General features: G+C 38.3%; 3 protein-coding genes across 3 annotated transcripts; 2 read left to right on the plus strand and 1 right to left on the minus strand.

Annotated features, from left to right (window-relative positions):
* Window positions 1-2,700: 2,700 nt before the first annotated feature.
* LOC134745420 (glucose-fructose oxidoreductase domain-containing protein 1) lies at window positions 2,701-5,678 on the plus strand. Its single transcript, XM_063679455.1, has one exon. It carries the CDS (start codon window positions 2,907-2,909, stop codon window positions 4,107-4,109), a length of 1,203 nt encoding a protein of 400 aa, XP_063535525.1. The 5' UTR covers window positions 2,701-2,906; the 3' UTR covers window positions 4,110-5,678.
* Window positions 5,679-6,473: 795 nt separating this feature from the next.
* LOC134745422 (10 kDa heat shock protein, mitochondrial) lies at window positions 6,474-7,090 on the minus strand. The gene has a single exon (XM_063679456.1). The coding sequence runs from the start codon at window positions 6,963-6,965 to the stop codon at window positions 6,654-6,656; it is 312 nt and encodes a 103-aa protein (XP_063535526.1). The 5' UTR covers window positions 6,966-7,090; the 3' UTR covers window positions 6,474-6,653.
* An 8,811-nt stretch (window positions 7,091-15,901) lies between these two features.
* Window positions 15,902-19,811, plus strand: LOC134745423 (juvenile hormone esterase-like). The gene is made up of 3 exons (XM_063679457.1): window positions 15,902-16,068; window positions 18,220-19,514; window positions 19,612-19,811. The coding sequence occupies exons 1-3, from the start codon at window positions 15,937-15,939 to the stop codon at window positions 19,787-19,789; spliced, it is 1,605 nt and encodes a 534-aa protein (XP_063535527.1). The 5' UTR covers window positions 15,902-15,936; the 3' UTR covers window positions 19,790-19,811.
* Window positions 19,812-20,579: the final 768 nt, after the last annotated feature.

The following is a 20,579-nucleotide window of genomic DNA, read 5'->3' on the forward strand; positions in this document are numbered from 1 at the left end:
ATTACAATTCTAAAACATCGGAACACAAAAAATATTCTGGTGTGTGCCAACCCTAAGACACCAGGTGGCTGATATCAAACATTGAGTTTACCGCCCGCTTTAAGCGCCATCGAGTATTTGTGACTTGCTCTACTGTTTTCTCAACAAATGTTATTCTTTATCCCACTTACAAGAAAATCCAGTTATTCAATTAATTTTCACGAAAATATAAACTGTTACTTATAAACTGTTAAGGCTACTCTGGCACAGCGACCTTATCGGTAGAAAAAGTTATGTGTTTCAGTAGGTATAGTAACTGCGTTTACAATTAACAGTTTTGTGCTCGGCTCGACCGAGTAGTTTGTTCGCGAAATCTTTTTTTATTCTAGTCAGGAGAGGCAAAGGAAGATAGTCTTGAAGATAATCACAGATGTGAAAGAAGTTGAAAAAGTGTGAAGAAAATTGCTGTCACGTCATATAATAGAGGACTAGTCAAATGACTGGCAGAACAAGGAAAAGTGATCAGATACTCCATCAACAAGGTAATATTAAGTAGGCACCTTAAGTATTGACGATGATCCTGGGGCAAAAAAGGTAAAGTACCTAATGAGTTTAAAGGCCTCCTTGGCATCTTCGGCGCTCCTGTTCATATACAGGGTGATTTCGTGTTTCGCGATTTCGGGGTTGGTCCCATAGTAAAAGTTGCTCAGTATAATATACCAAATAACCTCCCTGGCAACGGGAATGCACTAATTTTTTTGCCACGGCGTAGGTATATATATACCATATACATAACAATGATTCTGACTATTTTGTAAAACAATAATAATAAGGAACACCGGGCCTGCGCTCTACCAACTACCAAATCATCAGTTATCGAGACTTACCCGACAACGCCGAATATTTCCACTGACCAAAAATCTCCCGTCTGGGTATAGAAATATAAGAATATATAGTTTGCCAAAGGACTGTCTCATTTCAAACATAGACAGAGATGATCATACTATATTTGTCTTACACTAGTACTAGCACCCAAAAGAAAAGGATGAGTATAGTTTTTTTTGTTCTTATTAACTGCCAATTTGGTTTAACCAACTGTATAATGGACGTAATGGTCAGTTTTTCATTTGTTAGACTCAAACCTGGCGGGCTGTATCCATCTAACAACAACTTTCGTGGTGAGAAAGAGAGGCCAACAGAGATTATAGGCTACAGATTTTTATGAAACGTGACCCAGGAATATGTGGTTAAAGTCCTTAAGTTTTTGGCGCCCATCCTGTATATTCTCCATCTGAGCCAAATCTACAGCGACTTTGCAGCTACAAAAAGTCAGCATCAGCACAAGGGCAGCATATTAGAGTCAGAACAAGCTAAGAGAGATTTTGATAGCTCAGACGGAGCACGTGTTAAGTAAACGTCATAACTTCATAGAAGTCTACCGTCTAGGCATGGAGACTATACAGGTGTGGCCTGTAATAGGAGCAAAAAATTTAACTGTAGGCTGAACTCCTCATACCAACCAACATTTGTTCAGCGACTTTTAAAAATAACTTGTGTTTTGATTTTTAATACCCTATAGAGCCTACTTAGCGCCACCGGAGAGATTAGGAAATATTATTTTTGGCTGAAAGCTGGTCTTGCTGTAATTCCATACGATTAAACAATTTATCTCTTGTGGCAGTCTTTTAATTATCTCATACGATCTCATTTTTTATAAAGATTATATCAAACAACTTTGTCAGTAGAACAAGGCGCGAAATTCCATTTTTTATACTACGTCGGTGGCAAACAAGCATACGGCCCGCCTGATGTTAAGCAGTCTCCGTAGCCTATGTACGCCTGCAACTCCAGAGGAGTTACATGCGCAATGCGCAATGTGTTGATTTTTTTACGGGCCTAATTTTTTTAAATTTGCCGCTTTTTTCTATTGACGAAAATAGCTTGACAGACCCTAGACTGAAATGAAAGAGGGCTACCGCGTTTAATTTCGCCGCTAGCGGCGCTAGTGTAGATTGAGGTTTTCAAAATGTCAAATGCATAGAAGTTTTGCGGGTTTCAAGCTTTTTTATCAGGAGTTTTCACTCAGATCTTTGATTAATCATGGTAAACAATAGATATAGCTCAATAAATGTTAGTGGTTAAAGAGTGCCAACTAAAATATATGCAAAATTAAACAGGTTGAAAAAATGGCACATTTAAACGTTAAAATACCTGTGTATAACGTATTGATTTAATAAAAATAAGCATAGAAGAATTTTGAGATCAGTTTTTCTTGGTTTTTCTGGACCTACATCTACAGTGGCGCCAACAGGTGAGCACAAAAACGGTAGCCCTCATTGGTTATGGCACAATGCATGTCTCGAATAAAGTTCGTCACAGACGGAGCGATAATATATCGGCAGATACCGTAAGATACGGCATTTGTTTGTCATATACACACACGGTAGATTAATCTGCGCAAATCGGACTCGCTACGATTTATAGTTACGTGTGTAGTCGGCATTAAATATAGCTGGTCAAGCAAATCTTGTCAATAGAAAAAGGCGACAAATTTAAAAAATGTAGGCGCGAAGGGATATCGTCTCATAGAAATTTGAATTTCGCGCCTTTTTCTACTGACAGGATTTGCTTGACCAACTATATTAACTATATATTTCGCTCCGTCTGTGACGCTTAATACTGGAACACTTGTTATGTCAAATTGACGTTGACAATTCAGACAATTGTCAGTGCGTATTTACCAATTTTTTATCGATAAAGTTGATTGTTTCCTTAATATACTGTCAAAAGATCTTAAATCTGTAATAACATTTATTATAAATATAATTGTTGTATCGAAAGCAAGTTAACATCGAGCCAGTTAACTTTCCCGACTCGGTGCGCAGCAGCCATGTGTGAATAGTTATTATAACCGTTAGGAATTTAGGATGCTGCCGGGCATCGGAGTCTTCGGGACTGGCTCAGTCGCCAAGGTGCTTGTACCATTTCTGAGAGAAAAAGGATTTGCTGTCGAAGCAATATGGGGTGTCACCCTGCAAGAGGCCGAGGCTGTCGCCAAAGAACTCAAAATACCGTTCTTCACTAACAAAATCGATGATGTCCTCTTAAAGAAGAATGTGAACCTTGTGTTCATTGTTTGTGCTCCTAATTTACACGCTCAGATTTCTGTAAAGGCCTTGGGCATCGGCAAGCATGTCGTTTGCGACAAACCAGCTGGGCTTTGTCAAGCTGAAGCTCTTAAAATGGTGCGCGCCGCCCAGTACTACCCCACTCTGATATCAATTATCAACCATTCACTGCGATTCTTGCCTGCGTTCAGCCACATGAGGAAATGTATCGAAGAGGGTTATCTTGGAAGTCCAGATGAACTAACTCTGATGGATGTAAGAGTACAAATGGGCTCTTTATTAGGGGACACATACAACTGGTTGTGTGATGACACTATGGGAGGTGGTACACTAACGTTAGTTGGCAGTCATGTCATAGACTTAGTTACGTTTTTAACTGGACAGAAAGTTGTTAAAGTACATGGAGTATTGAGAACATTTGTTGAGGAGACTACCAAAGTCAATGGCATCAGAAAAATAACAGCACCTGATTTCTGCACATTCCAACTGCAAATGGATAAGGGTTTGTTGGTGACGGCCACTCTTAACAACCACTTGCCAGGGCCCTGCTTCAACCAAGAGATATACATGTGTAGTAAGATGGGTTATTTGGTTGTCCGAGGTGGGGATTTACATGGTAGACTGCACAAACCTAATTCAATAAAAATAGAGGAGGAGAGCAAAAGAGGCCATGAGAAAGAGGAGGTTATTTATGTTGATGTGGAAGACCTGAGTTGTGCGTCTAGTGTCATTCCCAAGCCGTATATAAAAGGCTTATGTAAAATGATTAGTGCTTTAAAAGAAGCCTTCTTGCCTGTGAAAGAGCAAATGGATTGGATAAAAGAACCAGTAAGAGCTGCTGCTACATTTGAGGATGGGCAGAGGGTGCAGGCGGCAATGGAAGCCCTCCGCCAGTCATGTGAAGATGGCTGTTGGACTTCAGTGCAGTTGTTGACGGAGCCCCCAGATCCCAACCCGGCTCTGTCAGCTGCAGTTCGCCGAACTGCTATATCTTTACAATAGATTTGCATTTACAGTAGCTGAAAATAATCTATCATATTTTTTCAGATACATTTGCATATTTTTTTTGGTAATTTCTCAAAAACGGCTCTAGCGAAAAGGGCAATTCGATCAAACTAAGGTACATTTGTAAAATAATTAGTTTGCCTGGTAGCCCGTTGGGTATTAAATTGTAAAGTAATGAACCAATTTAATTTTCAAACCAGGCGAAAGAGGGTGAAAAATCGAACCATCTAGGTTTTATTGTTGGTAAGATTCGCTTTTGAGTGTCCTCAAATAAGAAATTCGATATTTATAACATACTAATTGGTGTGTGTGTGAAGTACCCAATCCACGTGCAGTGGGACGTATGTATATTTATATGATTGTGATGATGATACAATCATTGTTTACATGATATAAAGCCTAATTTCACGAATTTTCGAATAAACGCCTTCACAAAAATAGGAATATGATAGATTTTGTGCACTGTAAATCAAGTTATGATATGCCATTATCAAGTACCTTTATTACATTGTAAGCATATTATTTTGTTAATGTGTATTGTTCCATGTATTATTTTGCCTGTCTGCCATGCTAATTTAAATGGGTAGGTAGGTAAAAGGCAAAGATTTCCTATGAAATCTTACAGCATTCAGTATTCTGTTCAGTTATTTCCAATGTCTTGTAAGGTATTATTTTGCAGTTATGCACAGTATTATAGTGGATGAGGATGATAAAATTTCATCCAGTCACAGTCATATTAAAGAAGTAATTTACTAATAGGGGATATTACTGCAATGTTCTGCCACCAGAGTGCAGCACAAGCCTTTTTAGTAAACCATAGAGTAACTTATACATGTACCTTTAACAGGTTTTTGACAAGTTCTCAGAGATCAAGGCGGTTTGTTTACAGAGGACCCACTGGGAAACGCGAATCCGAGATTTCGCTATCTGCCTCTTTATCGCTCGAATATGCAAGTGACAGAGATGTTAGATAACGAAATTTCGATTTTCTTGTTTCCCAATAGACCCTCATCAGATTGTGGTAGTGGCGCCCCCAACGCAGAGTTTCGCGTAATATGCCCTATTAAATACCTATCAACATCATAGTTTCTAAGTTTTATACAGTTAGGTAATGATCACTAAAAAATATTACTTATAAGGCCAACACAGACAGTCTGATATTGTTAGTTTTCATTTGACATGCAATTACTGGCCAGCCTTTTTTTAAATAAATATTTTATTTAAAGAAAAGCTACAGCTCGAATGTAGTCAAGTCTGTCTGTCCTTAGATCTGGGTCAATCAATAAAAATTACCTGTATTTTTGTAATAATGAACCAAGTTTTCATTTGAATTCTCATTATTAATAGCATGCTAAAAATTGCCTTGTTAATTTAACATAATTTGGGCTATTTTAAGTAGAATTGTGCTGTTCCCAGTAACATTTCCCATTTTGTATGGGGAATGTTGACCTCATACTTGAAACAAAAACGCATCTCTACTATAAAAATTACAGTTCAATATTGAATGACTAGAAAGGAATGCCAAATGGTCAAAGGGTTAAACAGATGTATTCACTGTGATAGATAAAATTAAATTTGCGACGAGTTTTGTAAGCCTTTTATTTACACTTCCTTAATCTGCAACAGTTCATATAATATATTGATTTGGAATGTACAGTCATCAGCAGAAGTATCTAAGCAAACAAGCAAGTAGTTCACATAACAATCATTGCCATTAACATGTTCGCTGTGGCAATTAGTTTATCTGGTAATTTAGCATATTTTGCATGTGGTCTTTAAAACTCATACCGCAGTAAACATGTTATGCCAGCACCACACTTTGCTGTATTTGGCAAATATTCGTGTTGCATCCCTTTTGTTTTGTATGTCAAAGGAAAGAGATGCAACACGAATATTTGCCAAATAAGGCGAAGTGTGATGCCAGCAAGAGAATAACAGTGACAGTAGCCTACAGCTTCTCTGGCTGCGGACTGTCAGTCATAGACAGAATTTAAAAAAATTGAGTCCTTTATTATGGACCCAGTAAGTAATAATACTGTTCAATACAGGTTTTTTTAGGTTCAAAAGGAAATTTCTTTTCATGGATGAATTAGGAGTTTGTTAATTCATAATTAGGTGGTAAATATTCTGTGTTAAGCGAGGTTTACACTAGCAAGAACTTGCATGCAATTTTCATTACATTGCTGTATCTGATGAACATTTTGAATGCAGTTTACCTTAGTAGTCAGCAATGTAACGTAAATTGCATGCAAGTTTTTGCTAGTCTAAACCTCCCTTTAAGACTGCCCTTCAAAATTGGTATTCCATTTAATGTAACAGGTTAAGCCCCAAATCTGATTTAAGTTCTGGTAGAAAGTGAAATAATAGTCAACAAATTTTAGTAACAATATTATAATAAGAAATGCAATGGAGATAACATTATGTCCATGTTTCATCAGCAACCAACATATTACACAATCACATCATGTTCATACACTACGATTTCTAGTATTTATGACTAACCAATTCGAAACGACGTAAAATTTAAAGGTATGCACTAATTTAGTTGTCGATTTTCGCCAGTATATCAGATTCTCTGAAGAGGTGGTACTCCTTTTCTTCGGAGTCTAAGGAGACCTTGGTGCCGCCGTATTCAGGGAGGAGCACCTTGTCGCCGATTTTCACCATCAGGGGGACGAATTCTCCGTTGTCCTTCCTTGCACCAGGTCCCACAGCGATGACTTCTCCGTGGAGAACTTTGCTTTGTGCTTTTTCAGGAAGCACGATACCTCCCGCAGTCTTGGTCATAGCCTCAGCGCGTTTAATTAAAACACGATCCAAGAGAGGAATCAGTTTCCTTGCCGCAGATGCCATTTTTAGATAATTTGTGCCGTTTGACAGAGATTAAAACAAGTGAAGTGCAGAGCGGTTTTAGGTTATCTGCTTTCAATCTAGAAAATTCGCATCGGGAGCCGAGCCGGCGAACGTACTTTGACGGGCGGAAGGAAGACTAGCGCCATGTGTGTACAGGGTTGCCATTAAATTGTCTTCAGTTAAGGTAAAAACTATCTCAGACAATGCTTAATTGAGTTCAATAAAATTATAATTAATATATATTTATTTATGACATACGTTTTCAAATATTTCATATTTTAATAAAAATATATATTTTTTTTACAGGATCCATCTGTTGGCGAGTAGCTGAACTACATTCAGTTAATAAAGCTGTCAACAGATGGCAGCTAAATTAAAATAATATTTTTAATTATTCGTGTAGAGATGGCGCTGTAATTCAAATTCCTAAGTTAGTTTTACTTTAATTCTATAGATGGCGCTGTCAGTGATACTTCCACATTTGTACACCACAAAGTTCTTTTTATTTTGTTGTGTGACTGTTGTAAAAGGAAGGGACTAGGGAGTGTATAAAAGAGAAAATCAGAAACTTTTCAGAGGCTAAATAGGTATGTACTTTCCAGTATGGATTGGACACGCTCAAAAGAAGAAACACAATTAAAAAAACCCAATTTAAGTAATCAGATTTTGCCATTTAAAAATCCATCTCGACATTCTCGACTGGCCTCGGTGGACCGAAAGTCTTTTTATATTCACATATGCTGCTATGTATGTAAATATAATAACACTTTTGGTCCAGCCTATATATAAAGAACTTGAGCTTATGAGGGATCATATTTTTGGTCTTGGAATAAGAGAATTAAGAAATAAGAAATAAAATTTAATTAAAGCTGAAAAATCTGCTAACGCATATTCGCATAATGATAGAGTGTATAGGTAAGTGTTGTTTTGTTTTGGAGTTCGAAGGTTTGAACCGATGTGCAAAAGGCGACAAGGGACGGTTTCATTCAGAACAAAGATAGATATAACTCCGTAATAGATGGATACAGTCTAAGGAAAAAACGTGCCTCGAAAATCAAGAAAATTTGATTCTCGTTCAGAGGGCGCTACTAGTTTTGGCCTACAGTCGTATAGATGGCGTTGACGGTTTCGTTTCTTATTTAACAATTTTAACGCATATAAGTGACAGAACATGGGTCAAAATCATAAAAATAATTAATGCAAATAAAAAAATCATTTATCCATATTTAAATACATTTTATCGTATTTTTATAAATATTTATTTTTAGTTTTAAAGTGTGTCGACAGATGGCAGTGAATTTACTGGGGTTACAAAATTTACTATGACAGTACCGCTCTAGTATAAGTTACTCTATGATTCAGAAACATTAAATATCATACAAATTTAATCACAATGTAATATGAGTGCCTTGCTTGCTCAAGAGGGAGTGTAGTGTACCGTGTATCAAGTTGGCAAGGAGCGCAATCGTGAATTTTCAGATCTCAATCTTCTGACAGGGAGTACCTATTAATGTATTGAATTGATAGCTGTTGGATCTATACATTAGATTAGAGACGATATAAATATTTATTGTTTTTAGGGTTCCGTACCTCAAAAGGAAAAAACGGAAAGGGTTCCGTTTTTTCCTATAAGGGTATAGGATCACTCGTGCGTCTGTCTTTTTGTCTGTCTGTCTGTCTGTCTGTCGGTCTGTCTGTCTGTCTGTCTGTCTGTCCGTCTGTCACAGCCAATTTTCTCCGAAACTACTGGACCAATTAAGTTGAAATTTGGTATACATATGTATGTTTGTGACCCAAAGACGGACATGTAACGTAAACAAATGAATTTTAAACATGGGAGCCATCTTTTGGGGAGTAAATATAAAAATTAAAAAAAAAAGTTTTTTAAACTATATCGTGTTACATATCAAATGAAAGAGCTCATTGTGAGAAAATCAAATATATTTTTTTCACCTCAGCAGCTCGAACAAGCCTACTTTCGTCACTCCCTGGAGTGAGGAAAGTGCGACTACAACACTACTAACAATGTAGCTTTTTAATTTAGTGAAGGCCATGAACTTAATACTTTTATTGCATTTTTTTAATGGTACGGTACGGTACGGTCCGGTCCGGTCCGGTTTCGTCTCGTATCGTATCGTATCGTATCTTATCGTATCGTACATATTATAATACTTTTTTTTTCTGTTTATTCTGTGTAATTCGAAATACATTTTAACCTTTAATATGTTCTCACTACTGAGGTGAAAAATTATGTGTGCAACACGAGAGCAAAGTTATTTTACATCTCGTGTTTTTGAGTCCCTCGCTACGCTCAAGATTCTGCCTTAGAATCTTTCGCATTCTCGGGACTCAAAATAAACACTCGCAAGAAAAACTGACTTTCCTCTCTTGTTGCACAAATAACTATTTTCTAATTTTAGGATAAACAACTCAGAAGTTATTAAAGAAAATAGGCAAAAATGACCATCCCCCTTTTTCTCTCCCCCATTATTTCTGAAATTACTGGTCTAAAATTTTGAAAAAAAATACACAAAATAGATCTTTACCTATAGATTACAGGAAAACCTATTAGAAATGTGCAATCAAGCGTGAGTCGGGCTTAATTACTAAGTTTTTGAGCTCGCCTGATAATATGCAGTCACCGTAGCCTATTATATAGAAGCTTGAAACGCCAGGGGGCTTAGCCAGGGGGCCTAAACAAGATGACAATCGTTTGAAGAAAACGAAATGAAACTGTCGTCTTTCTATCACCCTTCCATATTAGTGGAGACAGAGCGTTTCGTTCCGTTTCTATGCGAACGATTCTAATCTTGGCTAGGCCCCTAGGGCGGTTACGTGCACGTTGCCGATCCTATAAAAACCTAAACACTCTTTTTCAAAAATATTTTTTGAAAATCCCATCCCATTGACAGTCCATCGGAAAAACCTCGGTAGTGAGAGAGCTTATTCCGCAGCCGGAGCAACGGAGGAGCGTCGGCGGGAGGAAATTCCACTGAAACTGCACATTATTCACCCTACAATTTAGGTTCCATTGTGTGAGGATGAACGCCCTGCCGACGGCGAGCTGTGCGGTTGTATAAAACGGCCGTAGGCATCATGTCAAATAATTTTTCAGGGCGCAGCCAGTCCATAGGCGATATTACTGCAACGTTCTGCCACCAGAGTGCAGCACTAGCCTTTTTAGTAAACCATAGAGTAACTTATACATACTGTACCATTAACAGGTTTTTGACTAGTTTTCAGAGATAATAAAATATGGCATTTATGCATCAAAGCGGTTTGTTTACAGAGGACCTATCAAGCAACGCGAATCAGAAACTCCGCTATCTGCTTCTCTATCGCTCGAATATGCAAGAGTGACAGAGATGTTAGACAAGGAAATTTCGATTTTCTTGCCTCGCGATAGACCCTCAGATTGTGGTAGTGGCGCCACCTACGTAGAGTTTCGCGTAATATTCCCTATTAAAAATGTAATGTTTATTCAAGAAACATACCTATAGTCATGTACCTACTTCTGCCAAACCACAATGTGGTTGGTTGGCAACCTGAACGTACAATATAAAATATAATAATGTTTATGTACTTACATAAAGGTGTAATTTATACTGGTTGTATTTCAGTATCAGTATTATATTTTACCTTAAAGAAAACACCGTCAACCGTGCCTTATTTCAGCGTCGTCAGTCAAACATTTTTTATCGATCATACTATAACTATCGTTTTTGGTCATCCAACCCAAGTCATGTCCGCGTCAAGTACGCAAGTGCCGGCGCCGTGACCGCCGCTGGAATGCGCTCCGGCGCCGGCCAGTCTCAGGCACACCTGCGCGCTGCCGACACACAATCACAGCCACCCATACATGCGTAATAATCTCGTATACATATACGCATGCGTATGCGCATGTGCGTGCGCGCATCGCGATTTATGACCGCCTCCGCATTTATGCGGCCACATGAAAGCAAAGAGGGCCTATTGTTTACAGCAAAGGGTTTATGGCCAGTTATTGTCTTACGCGTTTGACAGTTGAATGTTAATTGGTGGTTAATCGGTTCATCCTATACTTACCTATAATGAGATCATTCTTGTTAGTACAAATAAAACTTAAATATCTTTACATAATTAATATAAAATTAAATAACTAACTTAGAAACTAAAACTAAAAATAAATAAAACTAATCTTAAAATAAATAACTAAAAACTATACCCCTGCGGCATGGTGCTGCTGTAGATGCTGGCAGCATTACCTGGCTGTATCGCAAAGCTTACTCTTTGGGCGAGGAAGCTGCCAGCTCTACTATCACCGGTGGTGACGTATACTATTCTTTTAGACAATTCCTTAAATAGTGTAGACGCGTTCGGACCCCACGGGCCAAGGGTCTCGACGCCAGAAGGTACGAAATCGTATTCAGGGCCGAGACCCCTATGTTTTGTCTTTTTTAATTTTTCATCCGCCTCTGCCGCCGCGCCGGTTTTTGCAGTAGTGCCTTGGAGATGAGACGGGGCTAGGGTGTCTACACATGCGGCGTCCCACACCAGCACCCGTCCCATCTTCCACAGAATTAGTGACATTCCGTCCGGTCTCTTAACATCGTCTCTTACAATACCAGCAGGCTCTAGAAGAGCTGGCACGTTGACGGCGGAGAATATCGTTAAGCGCGGCCGGCGCTCCTTTGGCAGGAGAGCCCGTGGTGTCCGAGGACGTCGACGACAGTGCCGCAGGAAGCTCAGACCCGGACGCCGAGTCGCAGGCAGGCCGCAACACGCAGTGTGCAATTCCAGGAAAGTGCCGGTATGCACCGACGGGAAGGCGTGCAGCCAGGCGCCGGACTCCCTGGAACCTGCAGCTAGCAGTCTGGCGCGTGCAGAACCTGTGCTGCGGCTTAAAATACTGTCATCAATAATTTTGCATTGTGTGTAACTATAATTTTGTGTGCCTGAACTCAGGTGACGGACCGTACCTAATGTACCTAGGTAATTCTTTCAGAGGTAGACCTTACGTCACTGTTATGTGGGAGTAAATTGGCTAAATTATTAGATAGAAAATGAGCATTTCATCACGGAATAAAAATGATAAAAAAATACAAGACATCTAGCCTATTGTACCAATTTACCAAACAGCCAAAAAAAAACCCGATCTCAGTGTAGGGCTATAAATAGTGTCTAGAAGTTGAAAACATAAAGGTTGCCAAGGATCACGAGCACAAAAAGGGGCAAGCTATGATAGCGCCATCTCTGCAAAAACCTTTGACAGTTGCCAACCCCATTATCTGATTTCAGTATACGGCTAGACTTAAGGCCGTGTGGGTCACCACACTATCCTATCCTAAGAAAGAAGAGAGATTTGAAAACAAGAAAGCTACTATGTATATATAATATACCTACCTACTTCATTGCTGAAATTACGCTGAAAGGATTTGGCACGCGCCTGTTATCATGTACCTAAAGTTTTAAGTGAAAACGTGTTTTCCCTAATCAAAACTAATTATCCGTACTTATCGCCTTGGTGAAAACGGGTTTTTACTAGTTACGCGTTTTCGCAAAGTGCTTTATTGGTGAAAACTAGTCATAATCATAATCATAATCATTTATTTGCACATAAAAAGGGTTTCAACTAAGATTTTTAATAGTCAATATTGCTGCGACGACGAGCAAAGTGAGCGGACTTATACTTATAAGTAGAAGTAGGTAGTAGGTACCCGAGTCCTATATTCCGGCATTTAGTCTGCACGTAGTATTCAATTAGCGATAGCCGGAGAAAAGTCATAAAAACATTTTATGTAATCATTAAAGAGAACAAAATAGAACCTAATAACATCATAATACATACCTTAAATGTTTTTCGTTATGATAACTTATTCAAGGAGAAATAATTGGCCGAAGCCCGCACGAAAGATTAGAGAATCGACAAAGCGAAATGAATAGACTTGTAAAAAGAGTTTGTATAGAGTGGAAAAATGTAAAAAGACCAAATTGTATACAGGTTCACACGGCCTGCTGACGCGAATTTTGCAAACAGCTCACGTGTTCGGTGTAGGGCGACCATGGGTCGTTTTTGAAGAAGTTATTGAGACATATCATTCGATAGAGCAGGTGTAAGGTGTAAGCACTCGTCTGCTCGTTTGCCTCCTATAATTTTATATTTTTAATTATTATTGGATATTTGAAATGTGTTGATTATTTTTATAGTTTTTTTTTACTTTAATTAATGATTTTAATGAATTGAATACATTATGTAAATCAAATTGTGACGTGTAATATGTAATATTATTATAAATAAATAAGTATATCATAAAAAGAGCGTTTTTTTCTCGTATAATTCCTAACTATTACTATAAGTAGGCTTTAACTGCTATGCTGTAGGCCGGCTGTAGGACAGTTAATGTTTCCGAAATTTCTCGCCTACTTTAACTCAGTAAATAAATATGCTTCAAGGCGTGCAGTGAGTTCCTAATTAAGTAGGTAGGTATATTCATTATAACTTTATTTGAGTCTTGTTTTCTTGAAAATAACATTTAATAAAAAAGATTTATAGCTACACACGTTTATCCAAACGAATACTAAATTTAAAATCGAAATGCTGTTCCCAAGAAGCGGTTTACATCTTCTTACTAGAAACCATTTCAATATGTACCTCGATGCCTTGGTAAGTTGATATTTTTCTTTAAAAAAAAATCTCTTAGACAAAACATAACCGAAGGTAATCTAGGCATTTTCCTAATCGGGCCTGGTTACTTTACAGTAAAAAGTTGCGATAATAGCCGTACGCGGATGTTCAAAGCGGACAAAATAACACAACAACCACAGCCTGGCTGTATAGCCTTATGTACACAGTGCAATCTTGCGTGGCTGTTGAGGAAATGCCGCAAGTTCCTTATGATTCAGGAGACAAGAGCGTTTGTTGGGATGGACGTGTTTCGGGCGGCTGCGCGGGCGCTTGGCAGTGGGTCTGGAAGAGATCGTGGTCGGTTCTCACGCAGGCGCACAGGTGCGCATCCGGCTATCTCGATGCAGGATTTGAATCAGTTTAGTGTGAAGCGTTCTAATTGTGGACGCGAAACAAAGCCTTTAATTAGGCGACCTAATGTTTGGAAAAAACATTTGCACAAAATTGTGCTGGTAACTCAACTAGGTATTCATTTTGCACATTTTTAGGAATAACTTAGTTTCAGTCAATAAGTACTACTTGCAAGATTGTAGTTCAGTCAGTGTCATTTACTATAGTCATTCTCGCACTTTATACCTACATGAAAATGAAAATGAAAAAATGTCTCAAATGTATACTTTCTGATCTGATGTAATTCGGTTAGGTACTAGAATAATAAATGGTTAGACAGCATTAATTTTTAATTTTAAAATCACGGGGATCTAATTTTGGCTCATAACCTATATGTAAAATAAAACAGGATGACGCGAAAAATCCAAAATTACGGCAAATAAGTGTATGTGTAAATACAATGAGCGAGATATGTACTTTTTTTAGGTTATTTAGGAAATAATTAACATTAACTGTAACTAGCGTTTAAATGCGAATAAATTTGGTTTTACGGAGGTTAAATTCAACCCTTGCTAACGCATTTTTGTACAATTGTGCTACGGCTAAATTGACGGGAACGTATTACATTTTTCCCAAAACGTGTGTCTTCTGCTCGCAGTTGTTCAGGTGGCTGGCGCGGAGGCTGCGCTCTCGTGACACCGTGTTGATGACCATATTAGTTTGCTCAGCTGAGGCGGCCGGACAAGACAACGCTCACTTGTTTATTTTAAACACAATCAAAAACCACAATAACCATCAATGCCTGATTTCATAATTTCAGCAAGCACTTAAATATATAATTATATAATGTGGTGGCCAGATGTTAGAATGGACCATTTCATGACAGCATTTTATGGCAATTATTTCATGAAATAATCGGTTGGCCACATCATGAAGAAGTCAAACCTAACCTGACCATATCATGAAGTGATCAATTCTATAATGCCATTTCAAAAAATTATCAAATTCTATGATCTGGCCTGGCCACGGCATTTACAAATACATTTATCGTAAGTCAATAAGTACATTGTACAATAGACCAAAAGTGCGGACACATTCTTTTGATGTTTAATCTTATCTTACTTTTCTCACCAGCGGGCTGCACAATACTTTAGCATAATGTTTAGATTCCTAGGAGCTTTATTGAAAACTTATTGTCTGATCTTCGGTAAGAAATACGTACGTGGGAAATGGGTCCTAGAAAGAGCTTATTGTACCTACATAGGTACTCACTACATTTAGGTACTGTAAGATCTGAATTTTTATTCAGATCCCATTATTAGTTATATATGTATTATAAAAGCTGGCAATTACTCATAAATATGATAAGCGTTACTGGGCGTAGACAAAAATAAAGCAAAAGAATACCAAGGTGGAAGTAGTTGTAGACAAGTAATGCATGCGTTTATATGCGGTGGAGGTCAATAGAAATCGCAAATAATGTAATCAAATATGACAAATTTTTCTTAGCATTTGACGTATAACCTAAAAGTTTTAAGATGGTTGTTTTCATTTAAATACTCGTAAGTATTTAACATTTAACATATATTTTAAGTAGTATTTAACTGATATATGTAAATAAAAGATTAAGGTAAGTATATACTGTAATCATGTAATCATGATTGTCTACAAAAAATGCGAGATTACGAAGAAATTAAGGTACCTAAATTGGTTTGTTTACATTATTTGCAATTTCTACTGAACTCCACTTTACACAGAAACGGAACGACTACAATATTTTATTTAGCAAACATACTGAAATTCACGCCATCTAGTGATCGGGCTACATTCTTTCTCACAGTACAGCCAGAGCCAGCCAGACACACAATCGCCCCACTCCGAGACTGGCTGGTAACTGAGCACCGAGTGATCGACCTTTCTCGTCGAGTAATTCGAGGTTATTCATTTGTTTTCTATCACTCTGATATAACGGTCGTCATGGCAAACCCTGTTGTTGATATTAACGAAGGCAAGATACGGGGTTACGAGAAGAAGATTAATAACAAAGTTTACTATGGATTTAAGGGAATTCCGTACGCCAAGCCACCTATTGGAGAGTTGCGGTTTAGGGTGAGTTTTACAGACAACTTTCTAGTAAAAATGTTCGCACTTAGTTTTAAGTATTCTACAAAGATAGATATAACTCCGTAATAGATGGATACAGTCTAAGAAAAAAACGTGCCTCGAAAATCACGAAAATTTGATTCTCGATCAGATGGCGCCACTAGCTTTGGCCTACTCTCGCATAGAGGGCGTTGACGGTTTCGTTTGTTATTTAACAATTTTAACGCATATCAGTGAAAGAGGTATTCTATGATAATTCTGACACTTGTAGCAGTGGTCATAAACAATTGCTTGTTTAATTCGTTCTACTTTACGGTCCGCGTTTAAGGCGTACCAGCAATAAATTGTGCATTATATATATATAACTGTACTTATATTTACACATAATGACTCCAAGATAAACTTGCACTGATAGTCGATCGGTAAGGAACATTGGTAGCTTGCGGCTTCCAAACAGGTGGTTTATGGTTCGAGTCCCGGCTTGTACTAATGTGTTTTCGGAATTTACGAAGTTCTGGGATCACCATAACTGACCACGCCACGCCATAACCAAGCTGGTTGTTATATAACGTTATATAACATCGTGTGACAGGGACAATTGATAGTATTGACAGTATTTTATCACGTTGTCCTGTCACACAATGTTAAATAAAGTTGTATAACATAACAACCAGTGTGCGACCACGTTATGTGCTACTAGTAGTGTAATTTGTTAATTACCAGTTTCTCGTCGTTATTTTCAAAGGTGCGTTATCAGACAGGTTAAGCTAGTGATGTGACACCTTACCAGACAGTTTAGGCTAGTGATTGAGATTCCAAGAGAAGAAGCTTCTTCTAGACTTGGAATTATCGTAGGGGATAGTGGGTCACGGGTAACAGTGAATCTTTTGCAATAACTTTACTAAAATAACTTGTACTTTTACGCCCTCCGTTTGTCTAACTAGATACCATCTCACGTTCAGAACTAAAATTCGCAGTAATGAGCATCGGCTACCACGCATCTGTAAAACTACATATTTTTTACATGATTTTCAAAAGAATCGTTTTCTTTATGGCTTGTGATTACAAATTCATTGATTATTGTAAATATGTTTTTAATGTATGAAAAATCGATTTATTACCTTATTTTAAGCATAACCAAAGAAATATTTTTTACCATCAATGGGGAAGAGTGGGTCATATGAAATTGGGTTACAGTGGATCAAAGAAAAATCGGACGTGAAAATTAAAAGTTTTCTTTTAGGGAAATAAATCATAATACTAGATGCACAAAACTAATATAAATCTTCACACAAAGAGCGAAATCTCTGGCCTTCAGTATGTAGCCAGTATGCAAAAAATAAGATAAAAAAATCATAGCACACTATGAAAAATTATGATCAACGGATATGATCGTGCACATATATCATAAAACTTAATCTTATTTTAATGGATAAATGCTCAAACAATCCAGTACCTCTTATCGTTTTTTTTTAATTGGACGGTGATCCACACACATGGGTAACAGCATAGAGTAACTTATACTAGAGCGGTACTGTCATAGTAAATTTTGTAACCCCAGTAAATTCACTGCCATCTGTCGACACACTTTAAAACTAAAAATAAATATTTATAAAATACGATAAAATGTATTTAAATATGGATAAATGATTTTTTTATTTGCATTAATTATTTTTATGATTTTGACCCATGTTCTTTCACTGATATGCGTTAAAATTGTTAAATAACAAACGAAACCGTCAACGCCATCTATACGACAGTAAGCCAAAGCTAGTAGCGCCCTCTGAACGAGAATCAAATTTTCTTGATTTTCGAGGCACGTTTTTTCCTTAGACTGTATACATCTATTACGGAGTTATATCTATCTTTGGTAACAGTGAATAATTCTCCACTTTTATACAAATTTCATATTATTTTATTTCTAGCCTTTCTTACAGCTTTTTTCTTAATAAGGTTAGATCGATACTCTATAGACTTAGATAAGGAAACGATACAATTTGAAGTTAAAATGTTGCAACTAACGGCTCCTAGAAAAAAAAGTGATTTACTGTGACCTGTGACCCACTCTCCCCTAAATATCGTATTGACACTGGAAAAGCAATAGTCATTTTAATGTTTAGTTTAATGAAATATAATGCAAAATATATTTTATTCTAGGTTCCGGAACCTCCGGAGCAGTGGGAGGGAGTGCGGGATGGGACTACTGATTGTAACATCTGCATTCAATTTGACAAAATGTCCAAAGCTGTCGTAGGCAGCGAGGACTGTTTGTTCCTAAATGTTTTCGCCCCCTCACTGCCAGAGGCGGGAGGGCCCAGAGCGCTGCCAGTCATGGTGTTCATCCACGGCGGCGGGTTCATGTTCGGCTGCGGCACCGACCCCTCGCACCTCGGCCCGGATTGGCTGGTGGAGCAAGACGTCGTCATGGTCAGCCTTAACTACCGATTGGGCATTCTTGGATTTCTTAATCTGGATCGCCCTGACGCTCCGGGCAACATGGGACTCAGGGACCAAGTCCAAGCCCTAAAATGGGTACAGAAAAATATCAGCAAATTCGGTGGTGATCATAATAATGTCACCATATTTGGAGTAAGTGCTGGTGGCTCTTCTGTTGAATATCTTCTACTCTCACCAATGGCTAAAGGCCTTTTTCATAAAGCTATTATGCAATCTGGCTCCACTCTACTGAATTGGGCCATAAATAAAAACATGAGGGAAATAATTAAAAATTTACCACAAATGAAAGATAATAATAATACAAACGATGATGAATTGATACAAATACTAAAGAGTTTGTCTGGTAAAGATTTAATAATGGCATCTATGACAGCTCTGGAAGCCACTAAGAGGAAAGGTGGACTTTATTTTGGGTTTGTACCTTCAGTTGAAAAACCTAGTGGATGGGAGCCATTTTTAGATAAATCTCCCCTAGATTTATTGTCTCGTAGTGAATTCACACGTGTCCCTGTCATGACGGGCTTCTGCGCTCGAGAGAACATTTTGCTGCGGTTTTATGCTCCGCACTTGCTAGAAAAATTAAAGCAAGATAAAATATTTCTGGATCATTTACCTTTTGAAATTGATAACGGATTAAAGGCTGAAGTTGAAAATAAATTAAAGAAGATATATTTGGAAGCCGAGAACCGCTACGGGGAAGACGACGAATATGCCATAGACTTTTTCTCGGACGTCGATTTTATTGCTGGCATTTACATTTCTGCTACGTTGATATCGAAAAGGAACCCTTCAGTATACTTATATGAGTTCGCCTACAGTGGAAAACTAAACTATTTGAAAGTAAAGCTTGGGATCACATCTCCTGGCGCTTGCCATGGTGACGACTCCGGATACATTCAGCCTTCTGCCGTTGTACCCACCAACAACATATCAGATACCGACAAAACGGTTAGGGACAGAATGGTGATGCTGTTTACCAATTTTGCTAAATATGGGTAAGTGCCTAAATTAATTTTTATGCGATTAGTTAGCATATTTTTAGTTTGACCCTTTAATCTTTAAACATAATATATGTCTTTTGATTTTTCGCAGAGATCCCACTCCGGTTGTGGACAATCTCATTACGACCAAGTGGGAGCCCCTAGGGCCGTCAGGCCGCAGCTTGTTTATCGATGACCAGCTCACCATGCAGGCCTTCCCTTATACAGCGCGGACTGCGCTCTTCGAGCAACTATACAACGGTCAATACGGACCTAAATGTCACTGCTAATGTTCTGTATTCTAGTATTACAGTCTTCATCTATTAAGTCAATAATTAAACAGTTCCTTTTTTGTACATGTTAGAGCTGTAGCTCCTAATCCTCACAGGGATTGGACTCAAAAGTTTGGTTGGCTCTTCTAGTAAGTTCCACTGCGCTGAATACTCGTACATTGCTACGTGTGGTGTTAAGGTGTTATCCAGGAAGTAAGGCCATAAATCTGACCGCCTACCGCCAACATCGAAAATTCGAAAACCATTATCTGCCTCCCTATCGCTCATCGCATATTTGAGCGATTGAGAGGCAGAGGCAGATAATGATTTTCAATTATTCGATGTTGGCGGTAGGCCTTCTGATATATTAAACACATACGATACGAGTATACAGTTTCGAACTATCTGAAACATAGACAACGTTTTGCATCACCTTTTGGTATGGTATGCAAGTTCGCCGTTGGTTGTAGTCGGAATAGATCGGCTGGACGCAGCTGTCAGGCCGCCGCGCCCCCCGGCAGGATCTTGAAATCTGGCCCCGTAGACAACATGACGATCGCTAACGCCCCGTAGCGAACGAAACGCTACTGTCACTGTTACACTAATATGGAAGAGTGATAGAGAGACACAAAGCGATTCGATAGCGAAGCGCAAGCGATTGTCACCTTGGCTAGGCTGCCTGGCCGGATCGGAATGCGCTAATACCATTACGGGACACTCACTATGGCCGCGTGGGCGGCGGAGCTTAAAACATGCTTAGAATTAACTTAACAGGTATCGTTTTTAAGTAAAGTTTAAGTGGCTGTAA

Source organism: Cydia strobilella, chromosome 11, assembly GCF_947568885.1.
Source record: "Cydia strobilella chromosome 11, ilCydStro3.1, whole genome shotgun sequence".
NCBI lineage: Eukaryota > Metazoa > Arthropoda > Insecta > Lepidoptera > Tortricidae > Cydia > Cydia strobilella.

Excerpts from the sequence above, each read along its gene's own strand:
- LOC134745420 (XM_063679455.1), top strand. The coding sequence starts at position 2,907 with ATGCTGCCGGGCATCGGAGTCTTCGGGACTGGCTCAGTCGCCAAGGTG.
- LOC134745422 (XM_063679456.1), bottom strand. The coding sequence starts at position 6,965 with ATGGCATCTGCGGCAAGGAAACTGATTCCTCTCTTGGATCGTGTTTTA.
- LOC134745423 (XM_063679457.1), top strand. The coding sequence starts at position 15,937 with ATGGCAAACCCTGTTGTTGATATTAACGAAGGCAAGATACGGGGTTAC. Across the intron at positions 16,069-18,219 it reads TTGGAGAGTTGCGGTTTAGG|GTTCCGGAACCTCCGGAGCA; the intron begins GTGAGTTTTACA and ends ATTTTATTCTAG. Across the intron at positions 19,515-19,611 it reads ACCAATTTTGCTAAATATGG|AGATCCCACTCCGGTTGTGG; the intron begins GTAAGTGCCTAA and ends GATTTTTCGCAG.